The sequence below is a fragment of the Pecten maximus genome, chromosome 19 (genome assembly GCF_902652985.1).
Source record: "Pecten maximus chromosome 19, xPecMax1.1, whole genome shotgun sequence".
Lineage (NCBI taxonomy): Eukaryota > Metazoa > Mollusca > Bivalvia > Pectinida > Pectinidae > Pecten > Pecten maximus.
The window spans coordinates 24,709,559-24,736,469 of record NC_047033.1 but is presented as its reverse complement, the minus strand read 5'-3'; the positions used below and the strand labels follow the sequence as shown (position 1 = coordinate 24,736,469).

The following is a 26,911-nucleotide window of genomic DNA, read 5'->3' as shown; positions in this document are numbered from 1 at the left end:
AACAGTTGGAATATGTTTATTAAAACAGCATCAATTCAATCTTTTGTTACCAGAACAAAATTCTGTACAGATTCATCAAATTCAGACATAACATAAGGATTCGAATCACTATGATACGGCCAGACTAAGAACCCAGAACTAGTATCAGAAACACCTAACCATATTGCCTGTTGTACAATATCGGGCAATAGATCCTTTACTCTGTTTCTGTATTTCTTTTTAAAAGGGGTTAGAAATGGAATCTTGATCACATGACTGACAAGGCCGACTGGTTGTCATGGAAACTGAAAAAAATGCAATACTCAATTTTCACCAAAATGTACAAAAGTGTAACTGTTATAGTTAGGGAAACAATCATCGCATTTTTTATTATAAAAGATCAGATTTAAAGCCGAGTTGTCATTCAATAAAATATTCCAGGTTGCAAATGAAACTAATCTGGCATTTCACTCAAAATGAAAACTAGATTTTAGAAAAAAAGTTTAAAGTTTTATCATTCACTACTGAAGATAAACATGTTTGTTTTTTTTATAAAACACCAAGCTCCTATAACCATTTCAACAGACAGACTAGTACAATTAATATTTCCTCTTAAGACTTCATTAAAGTATACAATGGTGTACATATGTGTACCTTTGTACAAGAGGGCGGTAAGACAATGAAATAAATAATCTTTGTACAAATTGTTTAAAGTTTTGTGTAAACATTCACATCCACACTTACTCTAAGTAGGATTGCACATTCTATTCATAGCACTTATAACTCTCGGTATAAAATATCTATAAACATTGAAATAGTCACGAGATCACAAGGAACTACATCTAACGCCTAGTGTAGAAAGCCTAACCTTACCCTTCACTGTTTGAAAAAAAAAATATGTAAGCTTTTGTTTCACAACAAATGAGAAACAAGCTATATAAGCTTATATTAATCACAATTGTTGGCCCGGATTGAAGTGTGCGAGGGGTCTTACTGTGGGAGAAAACCGGAGGACCAGCTGAAAACCCACGTGGTCGGGCAGGACACCCCATACCTTTTCACGTCCGATCGGAGAATCGAACTCTGTCCGCCTAGGTGAAAGGAAAGTGTTACCACTGTGCCAACCGACCACCTTTCAGTTTGAGAGATGACAACTATAGGTAACTACAAATCGCCATTAAACTACGTACATCTACATGTGACTATTGTAGAAATATAGCCCCTCAGCACTGTAACATAGCCCCTCAGTACCGTAACATAGCCCCTCAGCACTGTAACACAGCCCCTCAGCACTGTAACATAGTCCCTCAGCACTGTAACACATTGCAGTTCGCGGGCTAACATGGACGCCCTGTTTAGGCCTCACAGGAGCTTGGAAACATTGCTGTTTTCAATTTGCGAGACATTTGATTTTGTCATCAACAAGTTAATTACATTTCTTTACATAACCCAATGTATTCTGTCATCACAGGGACCTGAAATATTCTAATACTATCAGGTAACATGACTATTACCATGTCCCTATGCTGTTCATGCCAGCCTGAAATAGCAATTTCCTATTTACAAGAGTTGTCTCCCTTGTATTCCAACAATTACTTAAAATGATGTTTTTCATGCTTTAACAGAATTTTACCATTATTCATTAATAAAACTGAACATATTACAAAACAGGGTCGACAGTTTTCTACATAACACAGTAAACATAAACAATAATATGTTACACTATTTAACATTTAAACAGTAGATGTCATCTACACACTGTATTTAATATAAGTCAGGGTCGTCCCTAGTATATACACCAACAACTCGCTCTACTCTCAGACATTTACTTGGCTATATTAACAACATAAACAATGGTAGAAAACGTATCATCTCTTGATTTAAATAATGTAAACACTACTGAAATGTATCGACTTCACCCAAAAATCAGCCCTTTTCAGTTCCTGCCAATGAGTCATAACCCCATTTGGGGCGAGATGGAGGGACTTTAATCCAATGAGGAGATCCTTAGTTAAGAGTATTAAGGGCGAGTGATATTTTTTTCTCTTACTCTGATGGCCCTGCAGGATGTGTCTTGATGTTAGTATAGCATTATGGACGTGGCAAAAATGAATTAAATGTCATATAACGGTTATTATAGGAGGTATCTCCCACCCTCTGTCTGTTAGTGTGCCTAATACAGAATAGGGGAAAGGGGTCATATCTAACATCTGTGAGACACACAATGACAGAATTAACTACATCTTGAGTGAAATTTACATCAATGATAAGTAAACAGTATATATCATAATATTGGAATAATTAAATGAATAAATCGTTGAATTAACAGCTTTCTGGTCAATAAACTCAAAACTTTAAAAGAACTGGATATCCCAACATTAGGGGAGAAAAATGTATAAAAGGCTTGACAAGGATTTGTATATTTATTAATCTGAAATTTCTATTCTAAGACAACAATTAGTCGAGTGATGGAAATCTATTCTATATCAATACTTCAGACATCGCCTAGCTTATTCATGTTTCAAAGGTAAAATCGCTATGGGTTGTTGTTTAAACATGATTTCATTCTTAAATAATTCCTACTGAATCAAAAATCGCTAGCATTTGTTGTACCATTCCTACTGCTTGTAATCCTACAAGATTATTTACAGTATCTACATCTATCCAATATGGAAGGAATTTCCTAAAAATGTTAACACTCGTTCATTTGTTTGTCTGTTTTGTGTTTAACGTCCTATTAACAGCCAGGGTCATTTAAGGACGTGCCAGGTTTTGGAAGAGGAGGAAAGCCGGAGTACCCGGAGAAAAACCACCGACCTTCGGTCAGTACCTGGCAACTGCCCCACGTAGGTTTCGAGTGTTAATACTCATGTATGCTATACAAAGATACTTGATAACTAGATGTACTTGATAAATTAACTTTATATGATATATACAGGTACTATGGTCCACAAACCCAAATCATTTCCAGGATAATATTGACATATTATACAACGGTAATCCGGTCCCTATCTATAAATAGTAACGTACTGACACAATTCAGGATTGTAGAAATTCAATTCTGTCCCTCCTGCTACTTTTCTACTGACTAAGAATGTGATATTCATATAGAACAAATCTATGCATTATACACATGATTGGTACGAGAGATTGTCTGTAGGACTTTGCTAATGACAGACAGTCAAATCTGTCCAAACGACCATCTCTATTAAGCGATTCTCTGTTCCAAGCGACCATTTCAATTCCTCTCAAGCGTTTTTCGCTATATATTTTAACTCTATTAAGCGACCCTCAGTTTACGCAGCCAGCGACTGCAACTTTTTTTATTCCTATGATAACAATAACTCTCTAAGAAGCGACCAGAAGTCTTCAAAATGCCTTCCATTACCATTTTCGCCTTGATAACACCCAAGTAATTTTACTTTTCGTGTACCTCCATATCTAACATTGTCACTCTTAAGGAGGGTTAAGATGTGATTAATTAATTAAATAGTCATTAAAACACATCTGCTCTTCTCACTAATCATATTACTCTAATTATTAACTAAACCACTTAGAATCAATGGTTTAAAATACAAACACTCAAATTCGCTGAATTTTTGTAAAAGAATCTTCAATGTAAATGTCTATAAGTTAAATCGTTTTTAAGTTTCTAACACTAAACAGAGCTGTGAACACTGTTCTCCACATTTCACATGTCCAGCTCTGCTTCCTCCTCCAATATACACAAAAACTTGATAATCCGATGGGAATCGTCAATCTGCAATCAAACATAACAACTAATTAAAATCATAGTTTGATATTTATTCTGTATTTTCTACAGTATCCATGTTCAATAGATGTAATTATATTTCTTGCGTATATCGCTTTTTCAGTATAGTAAGTTTTAAGCAAACTCCACAATTCATTGAAAAAAATCATCCTAAAACACAAAAAAAACTCCACTTTATAACATGGAGGCACCAATGGCACCCTGTTTACATTAGAGACAAGTAAATATGAATGCAATTTGCAAAACAAATATCGAATTCTTTGAAATCACAATTCTCAGAATTCCACTAAATATGTCATTTTACTCTTCCTGAAAAGCCAATAGAAAATACATCAGATATATATTATAGAACTTATTCAAATTTGGCTTTATTAATTTGTAAGCATTAAAGATTTATTTTATATTAATTTTTCAAAATCTAAGGTTATAACCAAAAAAATACAGTAAAAAAATTAAAATTTGTGTAATCTCTAGGATGTGTTGAGTTGTCCATACTACAATGCAACTACATTACATTTTTGGTTGGAATAACACAGCACTTTTTGAGAAACTGAGACCAATACAAAATAAGTCTAAATTCCCAGCATCCCTAATTTCCCTGAGTCACTGGACCATAAATTCTGGATGACATTCCGTAAACAAAAGAAGTAAGGAGATCTTACTATGAAATAAGTTTAATAAAAGTTGGACTTACAGCTATTTATTAACGGATCTAAACAAAAAACGTTAAAGTGAAATGGTGATGTCATCACCCAAAAAGCAAGTTTTTTTACGCTTCTACTCCATTTTAATTATATATCATTACCTTAGAATCTTCTTAAGACAAATCGTTTCACTCTATTAATAATTTCCCAACACTAAATGCATCAATCTGAATTTATTTCTTGTTTCTAATTGTCGACCATAGAATTCCAAGCAAACCTTGGAGGACCAGCTCAGTGCTAAACTGAGGCTACCATAGAGGCTAACCTTGGAAGATTAACTGAGGAGTTTCCTACTATATAGAGGTCAACCTTGGAAGATTAACTGAGAAGTTTCCTATTATAGAGGTCGACCTTGGAAGATTAACTGAGGAGTTTCCTATTATAGAGGTCGACCTTGGAAGATTAACTGAGGAGTTTCCTACTATATAGAGGTCGACCTTGGAGGATTAACTGAGGAGTTTCCTATTATAGAGGTCGACCTTGGAAGATTAACTGAGGAGTTTCCTACTATAGAGAGGTCAACCTTGGAAGATTAACTGAGGAGTTTCCTACTATATAGAGGTCGACCTTGGAAGATTAACTGAGGTGTTTCCTACTATATAGAGGTCGACCTTGGAGGATTAATTGAGGCGTATCCTATTATATTTACATTTGGTGTGGCAATGCCCTTATATATTACTAGTAAATCCCTACCAAAAGCAGCTTCATCTATGAGAGTATAACTGAAGTTGCCCTGAGGGCGTATGAATATCTCACTTGCCTGACGGTAGAAAGCGGGAAATTTGAATTTTTTCATATTTTTTTCATATTTTTTTATTTTTGCGATTCATTAATAGAATGTAAATATAAGCGATAAACTGCCTAGATGCGGCAGCCCTACTGGTATAACTGCCACATGTGTCACAGACAAACTGAATGGTGCGCGCTAGCGCACCATGATTGTTTGTCTGTGACACATGTGGCAGTTATACCAGTAGGTCTGCCGCATCTAGGCAGTTTATTGCTTAAATAGAGGTCGACCTTGGAAGATTAACTGAGGAGTTTCCTACTATAAAGAGGTCAACCTTGGAAGATTAACTGAGGAGTTTCCTACAATAGAGGTCGACCTTGGAAGATTAACTGAGGTGTTTCCTATTATATAGAGGTCAACCTTGGAAGATTAATTGAGGCGTATCCTATTATAGAGGTCGACCTTGGAAGATTAACTGAGGAGTTTCCTACAATAGAGGTCGACCTTGGAAGATTAACTGAGGTGTTTCCTATTATATAGAGGTCAACCTTGGAAGATTAATTGAGGCGTATCCTATTATAGAGGTCGACCTTGGAAGATTAACTGAGGAGTTTCCTACTATATAGAGGTCGACCTTGGAAGATTAACTGAGGAGTTTCCTTCAATAGAGGCAAACTTACCTGTTTAGCCATTTCCATTAATACTAACAGTTTCTTGATGCCAATCCATAATCTGGAAAGAAAAAGTGAAATCTCATGATGATACTCCATAGAGGTATCATAACATTAAAATAAACAAAAAACAACAACAAAAAACAGACAATATCAATAGTTAATATATAAAACATTCTTACAAGAAACACAACATCATTTCTGAATTTATCTCCAGAATGACAGCTTACAGCTTCCTAGTTTTGAGTTAGTTCAGGCTAAGTTGAAGGTAAGTACTATAATAATGATTTAACTGTACATGTACTGACCTCTTCCCTGCAATCTTGCGCTGTACTGTCTGCATCTCAACCTTGTTGAAGAGTTCTGTATTGTCCAGCACACTCAGGAGATGGTCAGCATTGGAGATGTTGGACACGTGTACGATGGTGGAGAATGTACTAGCCATCTCCATCTCCTTTAGAACGTCCTTACGACTTGTCGTCCCGATCACCAGCAGCTTCCGACCCTAAATTTACACATTACAAAGTGCTAATCAAACCAAGTTAATAGCAGCTTATATTGATAAACACTCCCTCTCCCACAAAGTGGTCAAGCGGACCTTTTTCTCTTTCTAATTGACCAATGACCATCAAAATCTGATCAAGTGAAGAACTTAATAATAAATGATATGCTATCCTAAACATAGGTGTAGTCAATTGTGACCTATTGTCCCTTTGAATTTGTTTCTGAAGACTACTAATTATGGAACTTGATGCTATCCTATCCTGGTCATTCAGATCTATCAGAATTACCTCCCTTTGTGTCACTCTTTCAGATTGTGTGGTGAGATTTTTTTTTAACAGCTGATTGGGGCCAGAAATGTATCTGTATCATTAACAAACTAAATTTGCAGTACTTGTGAGATAAACAAGTAGACATTTTTTGGTTTCTATACACACTGATAATAAAATATAATCCTGGTAACTTACATGAGGCGGCGGTTTCTTCAGTAATACTAGGAGGGCCTGTAATACCAGGTTTGAAAACCTCGGACCAATGGGTACGTAATCTGTAACAAAGACAATTCAGTCTCATACCAGAACAGCAACAGTATTTTCAATGCATCAGACACAAAAAAAACATGCTTATTTCCATAAATATACAAATATATATTTATATTAATCATAACACTTCATATACCCTGGTATATGGGATCAAAACTCTTTTAAATATTGAAAAGTTATCATATTTTTGCAAGAGTTCAGTTTTGTCTTTAGATTTGGAACAGAAATTTAGCCATACATTAAAAATATCTTAACGGGAGTACTTTTAACTAAAACATCATCAGTGAACTTCAGAAACAAAATGCCACACATGGTTGAATATTGATGAAATCTTACCCAATAGTCTCTCTATATCGTCCACAATGATACAGCTCAGAGGAGATTTATACGCATCGTCAAATATCTAGATAAGGGAAAGGATTCATTAAAGCTTAAATCTTAATCAATGTTTAACTCTCACAGGAACTACTGACATGGATGTCAGACATAGTCTCTTCCTAGTTTCTAGGTTCACAAAATTACTGTTCTGCTAGACAGATATTTGTTGTAATCGACAAAAAATCCTCAAGTCTATAAGACAGTCGACATTCACATTATATGATAAACATATATTTGAAATTTGGTATAAGAATAACCTTAATTATCTATACTTTTATCTAATGACATATCAAATTCAATATTACAGATATTTCCTTCATAAGAAAAACCCCAATCTTTCATTTTTTACCGAGATGTTGACCCTGCTTTTAGATACACGAAATTAATGCGAAATTCTCTGAGATGTTGGCCTTGTTTCTTGATACACACCAGACTGAGGCCAAAGATTAGGTCATTGTTTAAATAAATACATGCACCAAAACTTACAGGATGGAACCTTTCGGAGATAGCAAGTTCTACTTTCACTTTTCAGTTTTCACAATTAGCTAAACAGCAGGCCTTAATTACCTCCTGCCTAATCAAATACATACCTTTTTGATGGCTTGACATTTTGCTGTTTCAGTAAAACCGATCATATTTCTCCGGTGAACAAATCTTGATGAATGGAAAGTCTGAATTCTTAGCAATAGTAGCAGCTAGTGATGTTTTCCCGCTACCCGGTGGACCTGTCAAAAAACCCAGACATTAATAATCAGCATCTTATGTTAGAAGTCTTCGACTGTTATTGTAATTACATAAACTTTAATTACTTAATGAATCCAGAAAGTTCATCAATTTAAATACATTTGTACACAAATTACATTGAACAGAATATAGACAAAACATTTTAGTATCAATTATCATCAAACACATGATCATATCATCGTGTATGAATGTGTGGGAAAGGTGTTAGGACAAGGTCAGGTTCTAAAGTGAAGACCAGTTCTGTAAGTAAATTCTAACATTGAAAAGGATTTTTTACCATTCTTAATATTCTTTGCGGAGGTTTTCAGGTCAGTTACAGGTATCGGGATGTTTTGGTCAGTTACAGGTATGGGGAGATTTTCAGGCTAGTTACAGGTATGGGGAGGTTTTTGGGTCAATTACAGGTATGGGGAGGTTTTTGGGTCAGTTGCAGGTATGGGGAGGTTTTTGGGTCAGTTACAGGTATGGGGAGGTTTTTGGGTCAGTTACAGGTATGGGGAGGTTTTTGTGTCAGTTACAGGTATGGGGAGGTTTTTAGGTCAGTTACAGGTATGGGGAGGTTTTCATGTCAGTTACAGGTATGGGGAGGTTTTCAGGTCAGTTACAGGTATCGGGATGTTTTGGTCAGTTACAGGTATGGGGAGATTTTCAGGCTAGTTACAGGTATGGGGAGGTTTTTGGGTCAATTACAGGTATGGGGAGGTTTTTGGGTCAGTTGCAGGTATGGGGAGGTTTTTGGGTCAGTTACAGGTATGGGGAGGTTTTTGGGTCAGTTACAGGTATGGGGAGGTTTTTGTGTCAGTTACAGGTATGGGGAGGTTTTTAGGTCAGTTACAGGTATGGGGAGGTTTTCAGGTCAGTTACAGGTATGGGGAGGTTTTTAGGTCAGTTTCAGGTATGGGGAGGTTTTCAGGTCAGTTACAGGTATGGGGAGGTTTTTGGGTCAGTTACAGGTATGGGGAGGTTTTGGGGTCAGTTACAGGTATGGGGAGGTTTTCAGGTCAGTTACAGGTATGGGAAGGTTTTTGGGTCAGTTACAGGTATTGGGAGGTTTTCAGGTCAGTTACAGGTATGGGAAGGTTTTCAGGTCAATGACAGGTATGGGGAGGTTTTCAGGCCAGTTACAGGTATGGGGAGGTTTTCGGGTGAAATGTTTGTACTATGGTTTGTACAGAACAGCTCTGGCCTGTTTTATTTACCCTCTAGTAAAACGGTGACTAATGGTGTGGTTTGGCTGGCCTTCGTCTGGGCGATCAACAGATTTCCATCCTCAAGTACTCGGCTTACTGGATCTCCCCAGTTAATTATACCATTAGACACATACTTCTCAAACTCTTCCTTACTGCTACCGAAGGCCTGAATTCATCAGAAAATTAGGACAATATAATACAACGCAATGTTGAGATATATTAAATCAACTAAAATTTAACAAAAGCAACTGACACATTCATATATCTTGGAATTGTTTATTGATTCTTGAAAACAAACCATCAAAACAATAAAATTATGTTATCTTCTGATTCCAAGAAATGCAGTGAGCACCAAATTCCTGTACTTACTGGTTTAATATCATTCTCCAGGGCATGGATAAAGTCAATCTTTGTAACACATAATTTGTCCATAGCTTCTGGGTCTACCTCAACCTTTGATGTGGCCTATAACATAAAATATTTAAAACTTAATTGACTATTACACTACAAGAGGCCCATGGGCCAGAGTTGTCCCCAGAGTCAGATATACAGATGGTTAATCTTTATTGTTGTCACTTGACATGGAAGTTATCATAATGTAAATATATCAAAATCTACTAAATTATAAATGCATGTTAATATAGCAAACTGTGAATGTGTTAACAATGTGTTAACTACATTTAAATACTTTGATATCTTTCAGTCATACTGTACACTCATAAAAGACACCAATCATTAGCCACAATAAATCTATTTGTGTTTAACCTAATAACTAATTATGTGTTATCATGCCATATATAATAAGGTTGATACATGGTCTTATTAACCTCAGAAAAAAATATGGACTGAGGAAGAAGTCCAAGTTTGTTTTGTTTTTTTGGTAAAAATAACATGCATTGATGGAATTAAATAAAAGTACACTTTTCAAACCTGTCCACTTCACTTTTAAGACTTGACCAGTTCACCTTTCAGACCTTTCCATTTTTTTGTCATACAAACTCTATCCCTATTTCTGTACCTTGATGAGCCTGTTCATGGCTGTAGACTGTGCAGACCTGACCAATCCCTCAATCTCTGCCCCACTGAAGTTTTTGGTGAGGACGGCCAGTTCTGGTATATTGACGTCGGAAGCTAGTTTGTCATTTTCCCTCATTGTAGTCGTGTGTATCTGTAATATCTGGTTACGGCCCTTCTCATCAGGAAGACCTGAAATACAACATCAACTACAATCAATATTTGGTTACTGCCATTTTTATCAGGATGATAGTAGAATGAAATTTGACCTATACTACTACCTACTACAGTAATTATATCAAATTTTTCTTAAAGGATTTCCAAGCATTTAATCTCCTAAATTTGTTTACACATGAGGATATTAGTTCACAGGAAACTTTCTCAGTTTAGATTGATCAATAGAATCTTTCCCTACCTTGGGGGTGTGAAAAAGAAATCTCAACCCGAGGGGAATTCATGAACGTCCAACCCGAGGTTTGTCGAGGTAGGAAATGATTATTTTTCTCCCACCACTTCAAATAATTGCATATCAAATCGGTGGTAAAGGCATGTTTGTAAACATATGCACATGGTCGACTCATGAATATCCTCATTTGAAGAAGTACCCATCACAACCCCAAAATATCATTATACAAGAAAAAATAGCTCTAATATCGATTCACAATACTTATTCAAACAGACAATGAAATAAGGTATCAGTGATACTATTCTGATATTAACAACAGTACATCTTGTCATTTCATAAAATTGTGTCTCATACGCATATCTAACATTAAATAACAACGCGGGAACTATTAGTGACGTAACTCAAAAAATACTTCCGGTTTAGAAGGTTAGCGCATGCAATCTGTCATATACTAGGGGTTGACAGAGAAATCTCTCGCGTCTAAAAATGCAGATAAACTGGTGAATTGTGGGAGAAATTTATTAGACAAGACCTTACCGATCTCCATCTGTACCTCCAGTCTGCCAGGTCGGAGTAGAGCCTCGTCTATCATATCCTTCCTGTTCGTCATTCCTAATGACAAAAAAAGATAGTGAACTCTCAAAATAATCAACACTCTCACAAGAAACTCGGAAACATAGAAACAGTGTATATAATTAAAACATCTGAATCAATTCTGTTCCTGGAGAAAGCTTTTCATGCAACACAATTTACAGCCAGTAATCTTATCTATCTCCCTCTGCAGGGCAACACTGTTAGCGTTATTGAAAAATTATATATTAATTTTCTGGGCTTTGGTTTGTCTTTGTTTAACGTCCTATTAACAGCCAGGGTCATTTAAGGACGTGCCAGGTTTTGGAGGTGAAGGAAAGCCGGAGTACCTTGAGAAAAAACACTGGCCTACGGTCAGTGCCTGGCAACTGCCCCACGTAGGTTTCGAACTCACAATTATTGCAAATGTATGAACCATAATAATTATCTGACTTCATTTCTTAAATCTAGTAATCAACTACAAAGTCACGTGACCAGGATGTCCAGACTTACCGATGACCAGGATGTTATTGAGCTGTTCTACACCATCAATCTTGGCTAGTAACTGGTTTACTACAGTATCGTGGACGCCAGTGTTACCGGCCTGTACAATAAAGAAATCAGAACATTACCATGGACACCAGTGTTACCGGCCTGTACAATAAGGAAATTTAGAGAACATTACCATCAGTATAATCTTAAATAACATGACTCTGTGCAGTAAATATTTCCAAGTCAAAAGGTAAAATATTTAATGTTTCTTCTGTTTCATTGTTAACATCAAATAATTCAGCATTATCTGTTGGAACAATAGTAAGGGGAGATAACTCCTCTTTATGTTACTACTAGGGCTGGGTCAATTGAATTAATCAATTTTTTCATTATTAAACAAGTCAATTAAAGGCACATTTCTCTAATCACAATTTAACTTTAATTCCTTTTTAAAAAGAGTATTAAGCTATTTTTAACTTACCACTGATCCGCGAGATTTACAGATGGAATCAATTTCATCAAAGATTATGATATGTAGTCCACTGTGAAGTCCGCACTGTAAAATACAAAACGTGAGATTTGTCAAAGGTTTAGGTTTCCATAAATCAAGATAAGTGACAAACTCTATTGTACTGATTATAATTGAGAGCAATCTATCCACACAGTGATACGATAGGGGAGGTAACTCACTCTCTTCTCTTCTTCCTCAGCATCCTTGAACAAGTTTCTGATCTTGGCTTCAGACTCTCCCACATATTTGTCCAGGATTTGGGGACCATTTACAATTTTGGGTTCACGGGCATTCAACATGTTTCCTATTTGCCTGTATCATGATAAAATAAAATAAATTGCAATCACAAATCAAAGCATCACAAAATATAGCACAACATAAAACATTGCTTAGCATTTCAGAATCGAAAATAAGAAACAAGTAATCCATTTAATATTGATTACATTGGTTTTCTTAATTTACCAAAGAATTGCCCTTTTGTAGAAAACTAATATACAACAGAAAATTAATGTACATCTCTAAGTACATTTATAACTCATCTTAGACTTTGTATTAAATCAATATTTTAAATACTGAACACAAACAAAGCATTTAACGGTTGTTAATATATTCAAGTTAATCACTTATAAATGACCAATGAATTTATCAGTAAAATATAAAATCAACTATTTCTTGGTTTGGTAACATTACAAAAACACACAAAGCCAAAGATCTACCCCGGTAATTGCCTTTTCAAAATTGTCACTGATGACCTTTTTTTTCGAATATTGTTCGGTTATGTTGTTTTCCATAATCAGTGATTGCATAATTTTATGGAGATTTACCATTGAGGCTATCAGCTATATTTAGACCAAAACATCCTGGTACTTTCCCCTACTGTTCATTTGTAAAGTGACTGGTTGTTTTGTTTAGACAGAGTACATCAAATTCATAAGTCACACAGGAATAAGTTTCATCAATCACACATTTGGTTGGCTACATGTTCCATCTGTAAAAGATGTCTTATCAATGTGATGATAAAGTAAAAACAACAGAAAGAGGACAATACACACCTGGCCATCAGAGTTTTACCGTTTCCTGGAGGACCAAATAACAGTATACCTTTGACGTGCTTCATACCTAAAACAAAATAAAAGTTAAAATAGGTACAAAATGTATGTTTTTTTCAATAAGAAAACTACAGTGATATTTAAAATGTTCAAATCACTAAGTAATTTTTTTTTAAAGTCATACACTGAATCAAAGTTGAGATATCCTTATGTTCTGTCAAAGAGTAGGTGACATGGATGCACAGGAGATATAATTGAAGTAATGTCTCATGAAGAACAAAGGGCAATAACTCTGTATATACTTGGGACTTGGACTCAATGTGCTACACTCCAACATCCAATGTCGGCCAACTTACCGAGCTGTTCTATAACTTCTGGAGGGAATACTCTGGAAGCAAATGCTCGCCTGAAGATGGCAGAGAATTCATTGTCTAGACCGCCGATGCCCATCTTCTGGAAGTTCCAGTCAGGATTGATGATGGAGGTGTGAGCTTGTCTTCTGCAGGGTAATAATCAAAAGCATCAATAATTTAGTACACATTTATATCAAGTTCAAATTGTTTTCTTATATATATACATCTTAGATGTTACCTTACCAGTAATACATCCAACATATATACTAACAGACCACATTATAATCATTACCATCAGCATAAAATTTTATCGATGATTTACCAGACGGAACTTTACCGTCAGAACTGAAGGGATTCTAAATAGGTCCCACCTATTTCTTGACATAACATGTTTGAGCTCTGTTCATTACATCATGATTAGTTGCACAAATTAATGAAAAGTCATGAATATTTCATTATAAAATATTTAAAAGTTAAAATTGAACATCAATGCATACTTTTAAAATGTTTTAGTTTTCTTTGATAGAAAACCTGTTTGTAAATTACCAAAATTACTCATATTATGGTTGTTATTAATGACTTGTCATCATATTTACGTTTTAGATTTTCCCGTCAGATGAAGAGTCGAGCTCTCAGCCTTTTCAAACAGCACAATAGTATTGGGGGTCAGCACACCAATGTTGGTCTGTACAACAAAAGAAATTCTCCTATATAAATATCTATTTGTTTGAAAGAAACATTCAATAATTTCCAAAACAAAAACACACAATAATCATACATACAGTTTATAATATTTGACTGGAGTGAGTGAGGTTCGTCGGCAAAAATGAAATAGATCTGTCCAGCGATTTATGAGATTCACTGTATCTTGAACACAAATTTTTTTTTTATTTTGAAAGTGGTCAAGTGCGCCCTTTGACCTTTATCCTTGACCAATGACCACCGAAATCTAAAAAGGTGTAGAACTGGATATTTTGATATCATGATGTGAATATGAAATACAGTGAAACCTGACTTTACCGACACTGTGTAGGACTGAGTCAATGTGTCAGATATGACAGTGTGTCAGTAAAGTCAGTGTCGGCAATGACAGTGCAGCAAGTCACTGTTCTGGTGGATATGGTCCGATATTACAGGATGTCGTTATAGTCAGTGGTCAGTAAAGTCAGTGGTCAGTAAAGTCAGGTTTCATTGAACGTATAATTCTACCCAGAGGCTCATGAGATATCTTGTACAAAGGTTTTACAAAAATATCTAGAAGAATGCTCAATGATTACTTAATATAAGTATCACCCCTGGATTTTTACTAGGTACATGTAAGTGGGGATATAATTTTGCATGAAGTTTTTGGGTAAAATTTGGTTTGGTTTTTTTTCAGGATTTAACATCCTATTAACAGCCAGGGTCATTTAAGGACGCGCCAGGTTTCGTAAAAATACAAATATGATCTTGATAACTGATAAACAGAAAACCTAAATTGTCAGTCGGTTAGAGTGCTGACCATGTAACCTCAGGTGAAGAACTGAGGTGTGTGGTTGGACGCTCCCTGTGTCTGTTTGTTTTTCTTAGGAAGCTGAGAAAGGGGCCATTTTGTGAAGCCATGGTTATGTCCTTGGGCAAGACACTTTACCCTAATGGCTTTGGATGGTATGTGACACACCTCCCGTATGTTGTTCTGTGAGGTAGTCACCAACTACTACAAGGAGACCCCACCTCAAAATGACCCTGGCTGTTCATGGGACAATAAACCAAGCAAACAAACAAACAGGCCTTAGTATATATGATGATTTGATTATGAATCAATCAAATACAAAACAGGCTTACTCATTACTAAATTCACTTATACCTTTTTTAACATAGGAGCTCCATCTTTCATTTCATTGAAGTCGTTGACTGAAGTAAAAACAGAAGAAGAGATGACCTTAAACAGTATGTTTATCAGAAGTTAATACATAATACACAAGTACATAATTATGATTATAAACATGTTACATATTTTTATTTCATTCTTATTTTGAAGACACTGAGAAATTTATTTTCATTATGAAATTGAATTAAATTCATACATTTAAGTTTATGGAATACAAGAATTTAAATTTAAAACGGAAAAATATAGTGATGACAGGATCAAATAGATTTTGTTTCAGGTTACATATTTTTTTCTGTGCTTGTCTCTCAGACATATACCTTCGACTTGTTTTATGACAACTCCAAGCATCTTCTTTTCAGCATAGCTGAAGGCCAGGAACTGATCAACAGTAAAGGCTTGGTTAGCAAACTGCATGAGAAACTCCTGTGCCATCTTGTCTGTGTCATATGGATCAGAATTGGCCCTGGAAAATATAACGATACAAAGTTCACTCCGAAATGGTCAGAATTGGCCCTGGAAAATATAACGTTACAAAGTTCACTCCGAAATGGTCAGAATTGGTCACGGAAAATATAATGATACAAAGTTCACTCCGAAATGGTCGGAATTGGGCTTGGAAAATATTATGATACAAAGTTCACTCTGAAATGGTCAGAATTGGTCTTGGAAAATATTATGATACAAAGTTCATTCTGAAATGGTCGGAATTGGTCTTGGAAAATAAAATGGTACAAAGTTCACTCCAAAATGGTCGGAATTGGTCACGGAAAATAAAACAATACAAAGTTCACACCGAAATGGTCAGAATTGGTCACGAAAAATATAATGATACATAGTTCATTCTGAAATGGTCGGAATTGGTCCCGGAAAATAAAACATACAAAGTTCACACTGAAATTGGTCGGAATTGGTCACGGAAAATATAACGATACAAAGTTTCCTCCGAAATGTCAGAATTGGTCCTTCAAAGTATAATAGTAAAAAGTTCACTCTGAATCGATCAGAATTGGTCATGGAGAATATAATAATAAAAAGTTCACTAAGAATCAGTTGGAATTGGCCATGGAAATTATGATAATAAAAAGTTAAATTCGAATTGGTCGGAATCTGTCATGGAAAATATAATAATTACAAGTTCAATCCGAATTGGTCGTAATTGGTCATGGAAAATATAATAGTAAAAAATTTAATCCGAATTTTGCGTAATCGGTTATGGAAAATATTACGATACGAAGTTAATCCTATACTAGATAGAATTAAAATCCTCTCCACACAGCCGTACTCACATTCTCTGCTGTAAGAAGTCCACTTCCAGGGTTAGTGTCCCAATACTGTCTGTACGGGGGTTGAACTTGACTGGTTTTACTGAAAGTTCCTGACTTAGTGAGATAAATGCCCATTTCCTCTGTAATCAAACCAAGTGTTTTACAATTGAAATCAGCGTCTGACAATCATAGTTCACACAGATCAATGAATTGACATACTTTTCAAGCACTTGTGATTTTTCAATCAAATTGTTTAAAAACATGTTTACTAAATGTATTTTTTTTACAATTTGAATAACAAGTAAACTTATACACAGAAAAGCTGCTGATCTGTCACAAATTTTGAGCCCATTTCTTCTGTAAGGTTATATATTTCAAAAATTATACGGGAAAATCATGTAATTATCTTGGAATTACATAATGTATATATACATATATATATATATATATAAAAAAAATAACAAAAAAAAAGACTTCGCCTGAAGAAGCCTGAGAGGGCAGAAAGGCCTTGCGGCAAAGTCTGTTTTTTTGTTTTGTTATTTTTTATACATTCACCTTCGCAAGGACAGAATTCCATTTCTTATACTATATATATATATATATATTCAATTAACATTGACTTCAGCCCCTTTCCATCATCTTCTCATCCAATATACACAGTAGTCAAAAGTTTTGCCAAAGATTAGGAATCAACTATATCAACTGATATATACTAGCTTCAAGTCCCTGGTTACATCATGCATGTCAACTCCAGTTTTCGATGTCAAATTAACGCTCCCTAGTGAAAATAAACATCCTAAAGACTACTATAAGCTCTTAACTGATGAGTGATGTATGTATTTACCTGCGGTAGATTAAAGCCCATCGTCCCCGGGGTCATACGCGGGTAGGTCTTGATGGTAAATACAAAGGACTTGCCTGGCGAGGTCTGGATTTCAACATGGCTGTCCAAAAAATAGTACAATACATATTATATAGTCACTGAATGCTGCACATTTACACAGACTTCAGGTTATCACTGGCAGAAAAATGTACCACCGTACAATGCCAAAAAATTACACATTCCAAAAAGCCTCGTCTCATTCTCCTTGTATACTCCATCCATGGATTAGCATGCAAATCCATATTTTGTTTATATCTTGAATTGTTTCAATGATTTTAAGTCAGATTTAGTTTTGTTCAGATGTTAGTATTTCTCTGCTTATTCTTGTTTTAAAATGTAAAGAATATAGAAAAAATAAGTCAAAATGCCGCTGGTAATGAGAAAAAAATCCTGCCATATATCATGGAGATATATAATTAAATGATTTTAAAGTGATTCTATCATCTGATCATGACAAGGCAGAAATATTGAAATAAATAAAGACCAATAATTCTTTCAAAAACTGTCAAATGCATCCGGGAGTTAAAATTAATCTTTTAAATAACTTTGAATTTCATTTATTTATTGTTACATGATAATGTACATGTACTTTTATAATTCACTACCTATAAATTAAATTGAATGTACCTGACAGTTTTCTCATCAAAGTCCTTGTCACTGACGATGGCCCGATTGGTGAAGGACAGCTCATCTGTCGGACACTTAACGGCCTTCATGGTGGCCTGTAAGTAAAAATAATTATGTAAATGAATTCATATGTACAGTAATTATATAATATATCACAACATTTCTGAGGTCTCATCAACAATAATCCACATTCTACATGATCGGTTTCAGTTTTTCCGTGGAAATATGATTGTTCCATGGAAAATTTATTGATGATTGTATACATTTGCATGTCAAGAGTTTTTGAGGTTAGTGAGAATGTATATATATTAAATATATATAGTACAATAATGGAATGAAAATAAGATATAAAGAATGTAACTATATACATGAATATATAAAGACGTCACATCACCCAGCTGGAAGTACATGTATACGTATGAACCAGTGCATGTAAACTGATAATTGTATATACATGTATAATTGTTGGATACAAATTTTCCATTATCAAATACAAAATCTGTACAGCTGATTTGATCTTCTTGGATTCAGAAATTAAAGTGATGCTAGAAGCCAGAAGAGTGGAAATCAAGGAAGGAGTTTCAAGTTTATTAAGAGGATCAAAAATCAAATTATGGACCTATAATGAATAAATATAAATCAAAGACAAAAGACTGAGTGAACCATGGTGTTTGTTGAATATGTTTAATGAATGTATGTATAGTACTATTACAAATATGTTTCAGCCAAGTTGTAAATGAATCAATCATTTAATTTAATTTTTTTTTTTTTAATACGAATAGCCATGCATACATCACACTTCAATGTTGGCCACACAAATTAAGCTGGAGTAATTAATTATTATACTTATATAGAATCTACTATAAAAATTTTGAGATAAATGTATGAGATTTTTTTATAATTTGAAGCACTTATTGACTGACATGACCTCCATTAGGGATCTCTATAAAGGTTTATATACCAGAACACTTGTTGACTGACATGACCTCTATTAGGGATCTCTATAAAGGTTTATATACCAGAACACTTGTTGGCTGACATGACCTCCATTAGGGATCCCTATAAAGGTTTATATACCAGAACACTTGTGGGCTGACATGACCTCTATTAGGTATCTCTATAAAGGTTTATATACCAGAACACTTGTTGACTGACATGACCTCCATTAGGGATCTCTATAAAGGTTTATATACCAGAATACTTGTTGACTGACATGACCTCCATTAGGGATCTCTATAAAGGTTTATAAACCAGAACACTTGTGGGCTGACATGACCTCCATTAGGGATCTCTATAAAGGTTTATATACCAGAACACTTGTTGACTGACATGACCTCCATTAGGTATCTCTATAAAGGTTTATATACCAGAACACTTGTTGACTGACATGACCTCTATTAGGGTTCTCTATAAAGGTTTATATACCAGAATACTTGTTGACTGACATGACCTCCATTAGGGATCTCTATAAAGGTTTATATACCAGAATACTTGTTGACTGACATGACCTCCATACCAGAACACTTGTTGACTGACATGACCTCCATTAGGGATCTCTATAAAGGTTTATATACCAGAACACTTGTTGACTGACATGACCTCCATAAGGGATCTCTATAAAGGTTTATATACCAGAACACTTGTTGGCTGACATGACCTCTATTAGGGATCTCTATAAAGGTTTATATACCAGAACACTTGTTGACTGACATGACCTCCATTAGGGATCTCTATAAAGGTTTATATACCAGAACACTTGTGGGCTGACACGACCTCCATTAGGGATCTCTATAAAGGTTTATATACCAGAACACTTGTTGACTGACATGACCTCCATTAGGGATCTCTATAAAGGTTTATATACCAGAACACTTGTTGGCTGACATGACCTCTATTAGGGATCTCTATAAAGGTTCATATACAAGAATACTTGTTGACTGACATGACCTCCATTAGGGATCTCTATAAAGGTTTATATACCAGAACACTTGTTGGCTGACATGACCTCCATTAGGGATCTCTATAAAGGTTTATATACCAGAACACTTGTTGGCTGACATGACCTCCATTAGGGATCTCTATAAAGGTTTATATACCATAATACTTGTTGACTGACATGACCTCCATTAGGGATCCCTATAAAGGTTTATATACTAGAACACTTGTTGACTGACATGACCTCCATTAGGGATCTCTATAAAGGTTTATATACCAGAACACTTGTTGACTGACATGACCTCCATTAGGGATCTCTATAAAGGTTTATATACCAGAACACTTGTTGACTGACATGACCTCCATACCAGAACACTTGTTGACTGACATGACCTCCATTAGGGATCTCTATAAAGGTTTATATACCAGAACACTTGTTGACTGACATGACCTCCATTAGGGATCTCTATAAAGGTTTATATACCAGAATACTTGTTGACTGACATGACTTCCATTAGGTATCTCTATAAAGGTTTATATACCAGAACACTTGTTGACTGACATGACCTCTATTAGGGATCCCTATAAAGGTTTATATACCAGAACACTTGTAGACTGACACGACCTCCATTAGGGATCGCTATAAAGGTTTATATACCAGAACACTTGTAGACTGACATGACCTCCATTAGGGATCCCTATAAAGGTTTATATACCAGAACACTTGTTGACTGGCATGACCTCCATTAGGGATCTCTATAAAGGTTTATATACCAGAACACTTGTTGGCTGACATGACCTCCATTAGGTATCTCTATAAAGGTTTATATACCAGAACACTTGTTGACTGACATGACCTCCATTAGGGATCTCTATAAAGGTTTATATACCAGAACACTTGTTGACTGGCATGACCTCCATTAGGGATCTCTATAAAGGTTTATATACCAGAACACTTGTTGACTGACATGACCTCCATTAGGGATCTCTATAAAGGTTTATATACCAGAACACTTGTTGACTGACATGACCTCCATTAGGGATCTCTATAAAGGTTTATATACCATAATACTTGTTGACTGACATGACCTCCATTAGGTATCCCTATAAAGGTTTATATACCAGAACACTTGTTGACTGGCATGACCTCCATTAGGGATCTCTATAAAGGTTTATATACCAGAACACTTGTTGACTGACATGACCTCCATTAGGTATCTCTATAAAGGTTTCTCTTTATTTTGCTTTTAATTGCATGATATTAATTATGGTTTAGCCAGCAATCAATACTTCTATCAAGGGATGCTTCCTATGCAGTAAAGATTGAGGTTCAGGTGACAAGTCCGGCACATTTAGTAGCTGCGGCATACTACGTACGTGTGGAGCCAAATACCAGCACATGCTAAACCACCCAATTACCAATTGAACACAGCCAGCATTTGAAGTTCCACAGAAAAAGAATGAAGGCATGAATATCATCCTTAAAGTGAATGAAACAAAGCTTTAAATTTTCCTTTTATTATAATAATAGCTACTGTACCTAAATATTTAGGTTTCAATATCTGTTCTTGTAAAAGTACATATATTCCATTCTGATTCTTGATATCACTGATTCTGTTAATATTTGTTAGATGAAAACTTTGGTATTCTGGCCAGAATGTTATTTTTATAGATATATTTTTTTTTTCTGATTTTCAGATGTCTAAATCTGAAAGTAAACTAAATACCAAAAGTCACCCAATAGCCATAAGAGCTATTATATTATAATACACTGTACAGTAGCTTGTAACTGCCTTTCATACCATGGCCAGGCCATTAAAATGTATTATTTTTAATAACTGACTTTAATACCATGGCCATGAGGCCATTAAATTGTGTTACCTTTAACCATTGACTTTAATACAATGACCAGGCCATTAAAATGTGTTACCTTTAATAAATAATTTAACACCTGACTTTAATACTGTGTGCAGGTCGTTTAAACGTGTTACCTTTAACCATTGTCTTTAATACCATATATGGCCAAGCCATTAAAATGTGTTACTTTTAATAACTGGCTTTTATACCACAGACAGGCCATTAAAATGTGTTACCTTTAACCATTGACTTTAATATCATGGCCAAGCCATTCAATTCAATTCAATTCATTTATTGACTTTAGGTCTATGACCCATCAGTACATAAATTAATATACATGTATTTATATATGTATATATATATATATGAATACAACATGTATTATAATAAAATTACAAAACGTAATTGACTTATTATAATTAAATACGGAAACCGATTAACCGACATATGTACTATATTATGAGGAATATTAATCAACCATATTGTCTACTGGCAACATCAGCAAAAAAATACATTGTAACCACTTAATCTTACAAGGGCTGCGCCCAATCACAGAACTGACAAGGTCAACAGCGACTGATAGGTGCTGACATGAGAGACCTCAAAGCTTATAAGTATGTCCGTACTTGTACAGGAACACCTATATATCAATTTTATAACATTCTAACCATTATTGTGCAATTCCAACTTTTATGATTGTAACAAAAGTAGATTAAAATTGATAATGAGTCCTGGGTGGAAATCTGGCAATTAATTAAGTACCACACATGAGGTCTGGTGGCCCTGAAACCATCATTTAACCTTGAAGTATATAGGAACAGTTCCCACAGACACGCAGAATGCCCGCACTGTTCAATATTATAACCATACCAGGACTAGAGTTGTATGAAGATGGATGGGAAAAATGATGGGGTTCGTGTGAGTTAACCGACATACAATTTAATAGATCCATTAGTCTGTTCGGTGCTAGAAATATACATTACATGTATATGGAAATGAAGTGATTATATATATAATTACCATTGGAACACTATAACTTGAATATAACCGGCCCAGAAACAAGCTCTGACCCAAACCTTCACTAGAATTGTGTTTTTCCTGTAAAAACCCTGAGTCCTGATTGAATTTGTCTCTGTATACAGCCATATGTAGACATTTAAAGTGTCTCTGTATACAGCCATGTGTAGACATTTAAAGTGTTTCTGTATACAGCCATGTGTAGACATTTAAAGTGTCTCTGTATACAGCCATGTGTAGACATTTAAAGTGTCTCTGTATACAGTCATATGTAGACATTTAAAGGGTCTCTGTATACAGCCATATGTAGACATTTATAGTGTCTCTGTATACAGCCATATGTAGACATTTAAAGTGTCTCTGTATACAGCCATGTGTAGACATTTAAAGTGTCTCTGTATACAGTCATATGTAGACATTTAAAGGGTCTCTGTATACAGCCATGTGTAGACATTTAAAGTGTCTCTGTATACAGTCATACGTAGACATTTAAAGTGTTTCTGTATACAGCCATGTGTAGACATTTAAAGTGTCTCTGTATACAGCCATATGTAGACATTTAAAGTGTCTCCGTATACAGCCATGTGTAGACATTTAAAGTGTCTCTGTATACAGCCATGTGTAGACATTTAAAGTGTCTCTGTATACAGTCATATGTAGACATTTAAAGTGTCTCTGTATACAGCCATATGTAGACATTTATAGTGTCTCTGTATACAGCCATGTGTAGACATTTAAAGTGTCTCTGTATACAGCCATGTGTAGACATTTAAAGTGTCTCTGTATACAGCCATGTGTAGACATTTAAAGTGTCTCTGTATACAGCCATGTGTAGACATTTAAAGTGTCTCTGTATACAGTCATATGTAGACATTTAAAGGGTCTCTGTATACAGCCATATGTAGACATTTATAGTGTCTCTGTATACAGCCATATGTAGACATTTAAAGTGTCTCTGTATACAGCCATGTGTAGACATTTAAAGTGTCTCCGTATACAGCCATGTGTAGACATTTAAAGTGTCTCTGTATACAGCCATGTGTAGACATTTAAAGTGTCTCTGTATACAGTCATATGTAGACATTTAAAGTGTCTCTGTATACAGCCATATGTAGACGTTTATAGTGTCTCTGTATACAGCCATGTGTAGACATTTAAAGTGTCTCTGTATACAGCCATGTGTAGACATTTAAAGTGTCTCTGTATACAGCCATGTGTAGACATTTAAAGTGTCTCTGTATACAGCCATGTGTAGACATTTAAAGTGTCTCTGTATACAGTCATATGTAGACATTTAAAGGGTCTCTGTATACAGCCATATGTAGACATTTATAGTGTCTCTGTATACAGCCATATGTAGACATTTAAAGTGTCTCTGTATACAGCCATGTGTAGACATTTAAAGGATCTCTGTATACAGCCATATGTAGACATTTAAAGGGTCTCTGTATACAGCCATGTGTAGACATTTAAAGTGTCTCTGTATACAGTCATGTGTAGACATTTAAAGTGTCTCTGTATACAGCCATGTGTAGACATTTAAAGTGTCTCTGTATACAGTCATATGTAGACATTTAAAGGGTCTCTGTATACAGCCATGTGTAGACATTTAAAGTGTCTCTGTATACAGCCATGTGTAGACATTTAAAGTGTCTCTGTATACAGCCATGTGTAGACATTTAAAGTGTCTCTGTATACAGCCATGTGTAGACATTTAAAGTGTCTCTGTATACAGCCATGTGTAGACATTTAAAGTGTCTCTGTATACAGCCATGTGTAGACATTTAAAGTGTCTCTGTATACAGCCATGTGTAGACATTTAAAGTGTCTCTGTATACAGCCATGTGTAGACATTTAAAGTGTCTCTGTATACAGCCATGTGTAGACATTTAAAGTGTCTCTGTATACAGCCATGTGTAGACATTTAAAGTGTCTCTGTATACAGCCATGTGTAGACATTTAAAGTGTCTCTGTATACAGTCATGTGTAGACATTTAAAGTGTCTCTGTATACAGCCATGTGTAGACATTTAAAGTGTTTCTGTATACAGCCATGTGTAGACATTTAAAGTGTCTCTGTATACAGCCATGTGTAGACATTTAAAGTGTCTCCGTATACAGCCATGTGTAGACATTTAAAGTGTCTCTGTATACAGCCATGTGTAGACATTTAAAGTGTCTCTGTATACAGTCATATGTAGACATTTAAAGTGTCTCTGTATACAGCCATATGTAGACATTTATAGTGTCTCTGTATACAGCCATATGTAGACATTTATAGTGTCTCTGTATACAGCCATATGTAGACATTTAAAGTGTCTCTGTATACAGCCATGTGTAGACATTTAAAGTGTCTCTGTATACAGCCATGTGTAGACATTTAAAGTGTCTCTGTATACAGTCATATGTAGACATTTAAAGGGTCTCTGTATACAGCCATGTGTAGACATTTAAGTGTCTCTGTATACAGCCATATGTAGACATTTAAAGTGTCTCTGTATACAGTCATGTGTAGACATTTAAAGTGTCTCTGTATACAGCCATGTGTAGACATTTAAAGTGTCTCTGTATACAGTCATATGTAGACATTTAAAGGGTCTCTGTATACAGCCATATGTAGACATTTATAGTGTCTCTGTATACAGCCATATGTAGACATTTAAAGTGTCTCTGTATACAGCCATGTGTAGACATTTAAAGTGTCTCTGTATACAGCCATGTGTAGACATTTAAAGTGTCTCTGTATACAGTCATATGTAGACATTTAAAGTGTCTCTGTATACAGCCATGTGTAGACATTTAAAGTGTCTCTGTATACAGCCATGTGTAGACATTTAAAGTGTCTCTGTATACAGCCATGTGTAGACATTTAAAGTGTCTCTGTATACAGCCATGTGTAGACATTTAAAGTGTCTCTGTATACAGCGTAGACATCTACACAAATTCTGCAGGAGATCGAGGAAATTTTATCTGTACTATACAGCAAGTTAACTGCTAGCTGGTGAAATTTTCTCTGTTTAACAAACAAAAATGCTGTCCTGCAAAATTGTTTCTCTTGTTTGAATAATTTAGTTAGCACGGCTATCACATGATTGTGTGTCTATTTGGACTATCTTCAAATTTAATGGAAACAAATTTAAGCAATGCATATATGTTTACACAGAGCCTTAGTGAAGAATATCACATGTTACACGACACAGTATGTCCTGATCATAATCAATTAGTACAGTTGTATGATCGCAAATGAAAGCACCAAAAACTTTGTGCATTTGCATTTTACATCACGCAGATATCCTTTGCACACATCAAAAATCATTTAACGCTATTTAACGCTGAAATCCCACAAGTACATGTGCATCCTTGCTGATATAGGAAAACATCTTGTACAGAATATATTGATTCAACTTTGTAAACTGAAAAACCTGGTAATTCAATATAAACTCATGCAATATTATAATTACATATTTAACTGTCTAGGGAAGAGGTCAATCATGTGTCTGTAAGATACATTTAAATACATATCACAGTCTACCTATTTCTCACACATACACCATACAGATCTAGAAACATAGAGATTTTCTTATAAACCACAAACAAATTGATTTTTTACACCGAAAGCCAAATCCTACATTCTTTATGAGTGCATGCCTAAAATGAAAACCTTAAGACATCATGAAAATGTTAATAGATACCACAAGCTAATGGTATCTAAATCTCTATATCTCAATCTAATGAAATTTAATACATCACCTTAAAATATGAAAATCCAAATCACAGATTCCCTTCCATTCCCCACACACTGAGCATCAAAAGAGGAAGGACTGATCTATGAAAGCCAAATATTGATCTGCT

At 35.1% G+C, this 26,911-nt stretch overlaps 1 protein-coding gene across 1 annotated transcript; it reads right to left on the bottom strand.

The window, feature by feature from the left end:
* On the bottom strand, nucleotides 1–26,911 carry LOC117317303 (vesicle-fusing ATPase-like). Its single transcript, XM_033872087.1, is given in 23 exon segments — nucleotides 1–3,739; nucleotides 5,866–5,917; nucleotides 6,165–6,361; nucleotides 6,825–6,904; nucleotides 7,236–7,302; nucleotides 7,868–7,915; nucleotides 7,917–8,002; nucleotides 9,221–9,377; nucleotides 9,581–9,676; nucleotides 10,230–10,417; nucleotides 11,169–11,243; nucleotides 11,715–11,805; nucleotides 12,175–12,249; nucleotides 12,384–12,516; nucleotides 13,257–13,323; nucleotides 13,610–13,752; nucleotides 14,203–14,291; nucleotides 15,453–15,499; nucleotides 15,794–15,939; nucleotides 16,763–16,881; nucleotides 17,586–17,685; nucleotides 18,252–18,346; nucleotides 26,810–26,911. Coding segments are annotated over 22 exon segments (2,214 nt in total). The 5' UTR covers nucleotides 18,341–18,346; nucleotides 26,810–26,911; the 3' UTR covers nucleotides 1–3,670.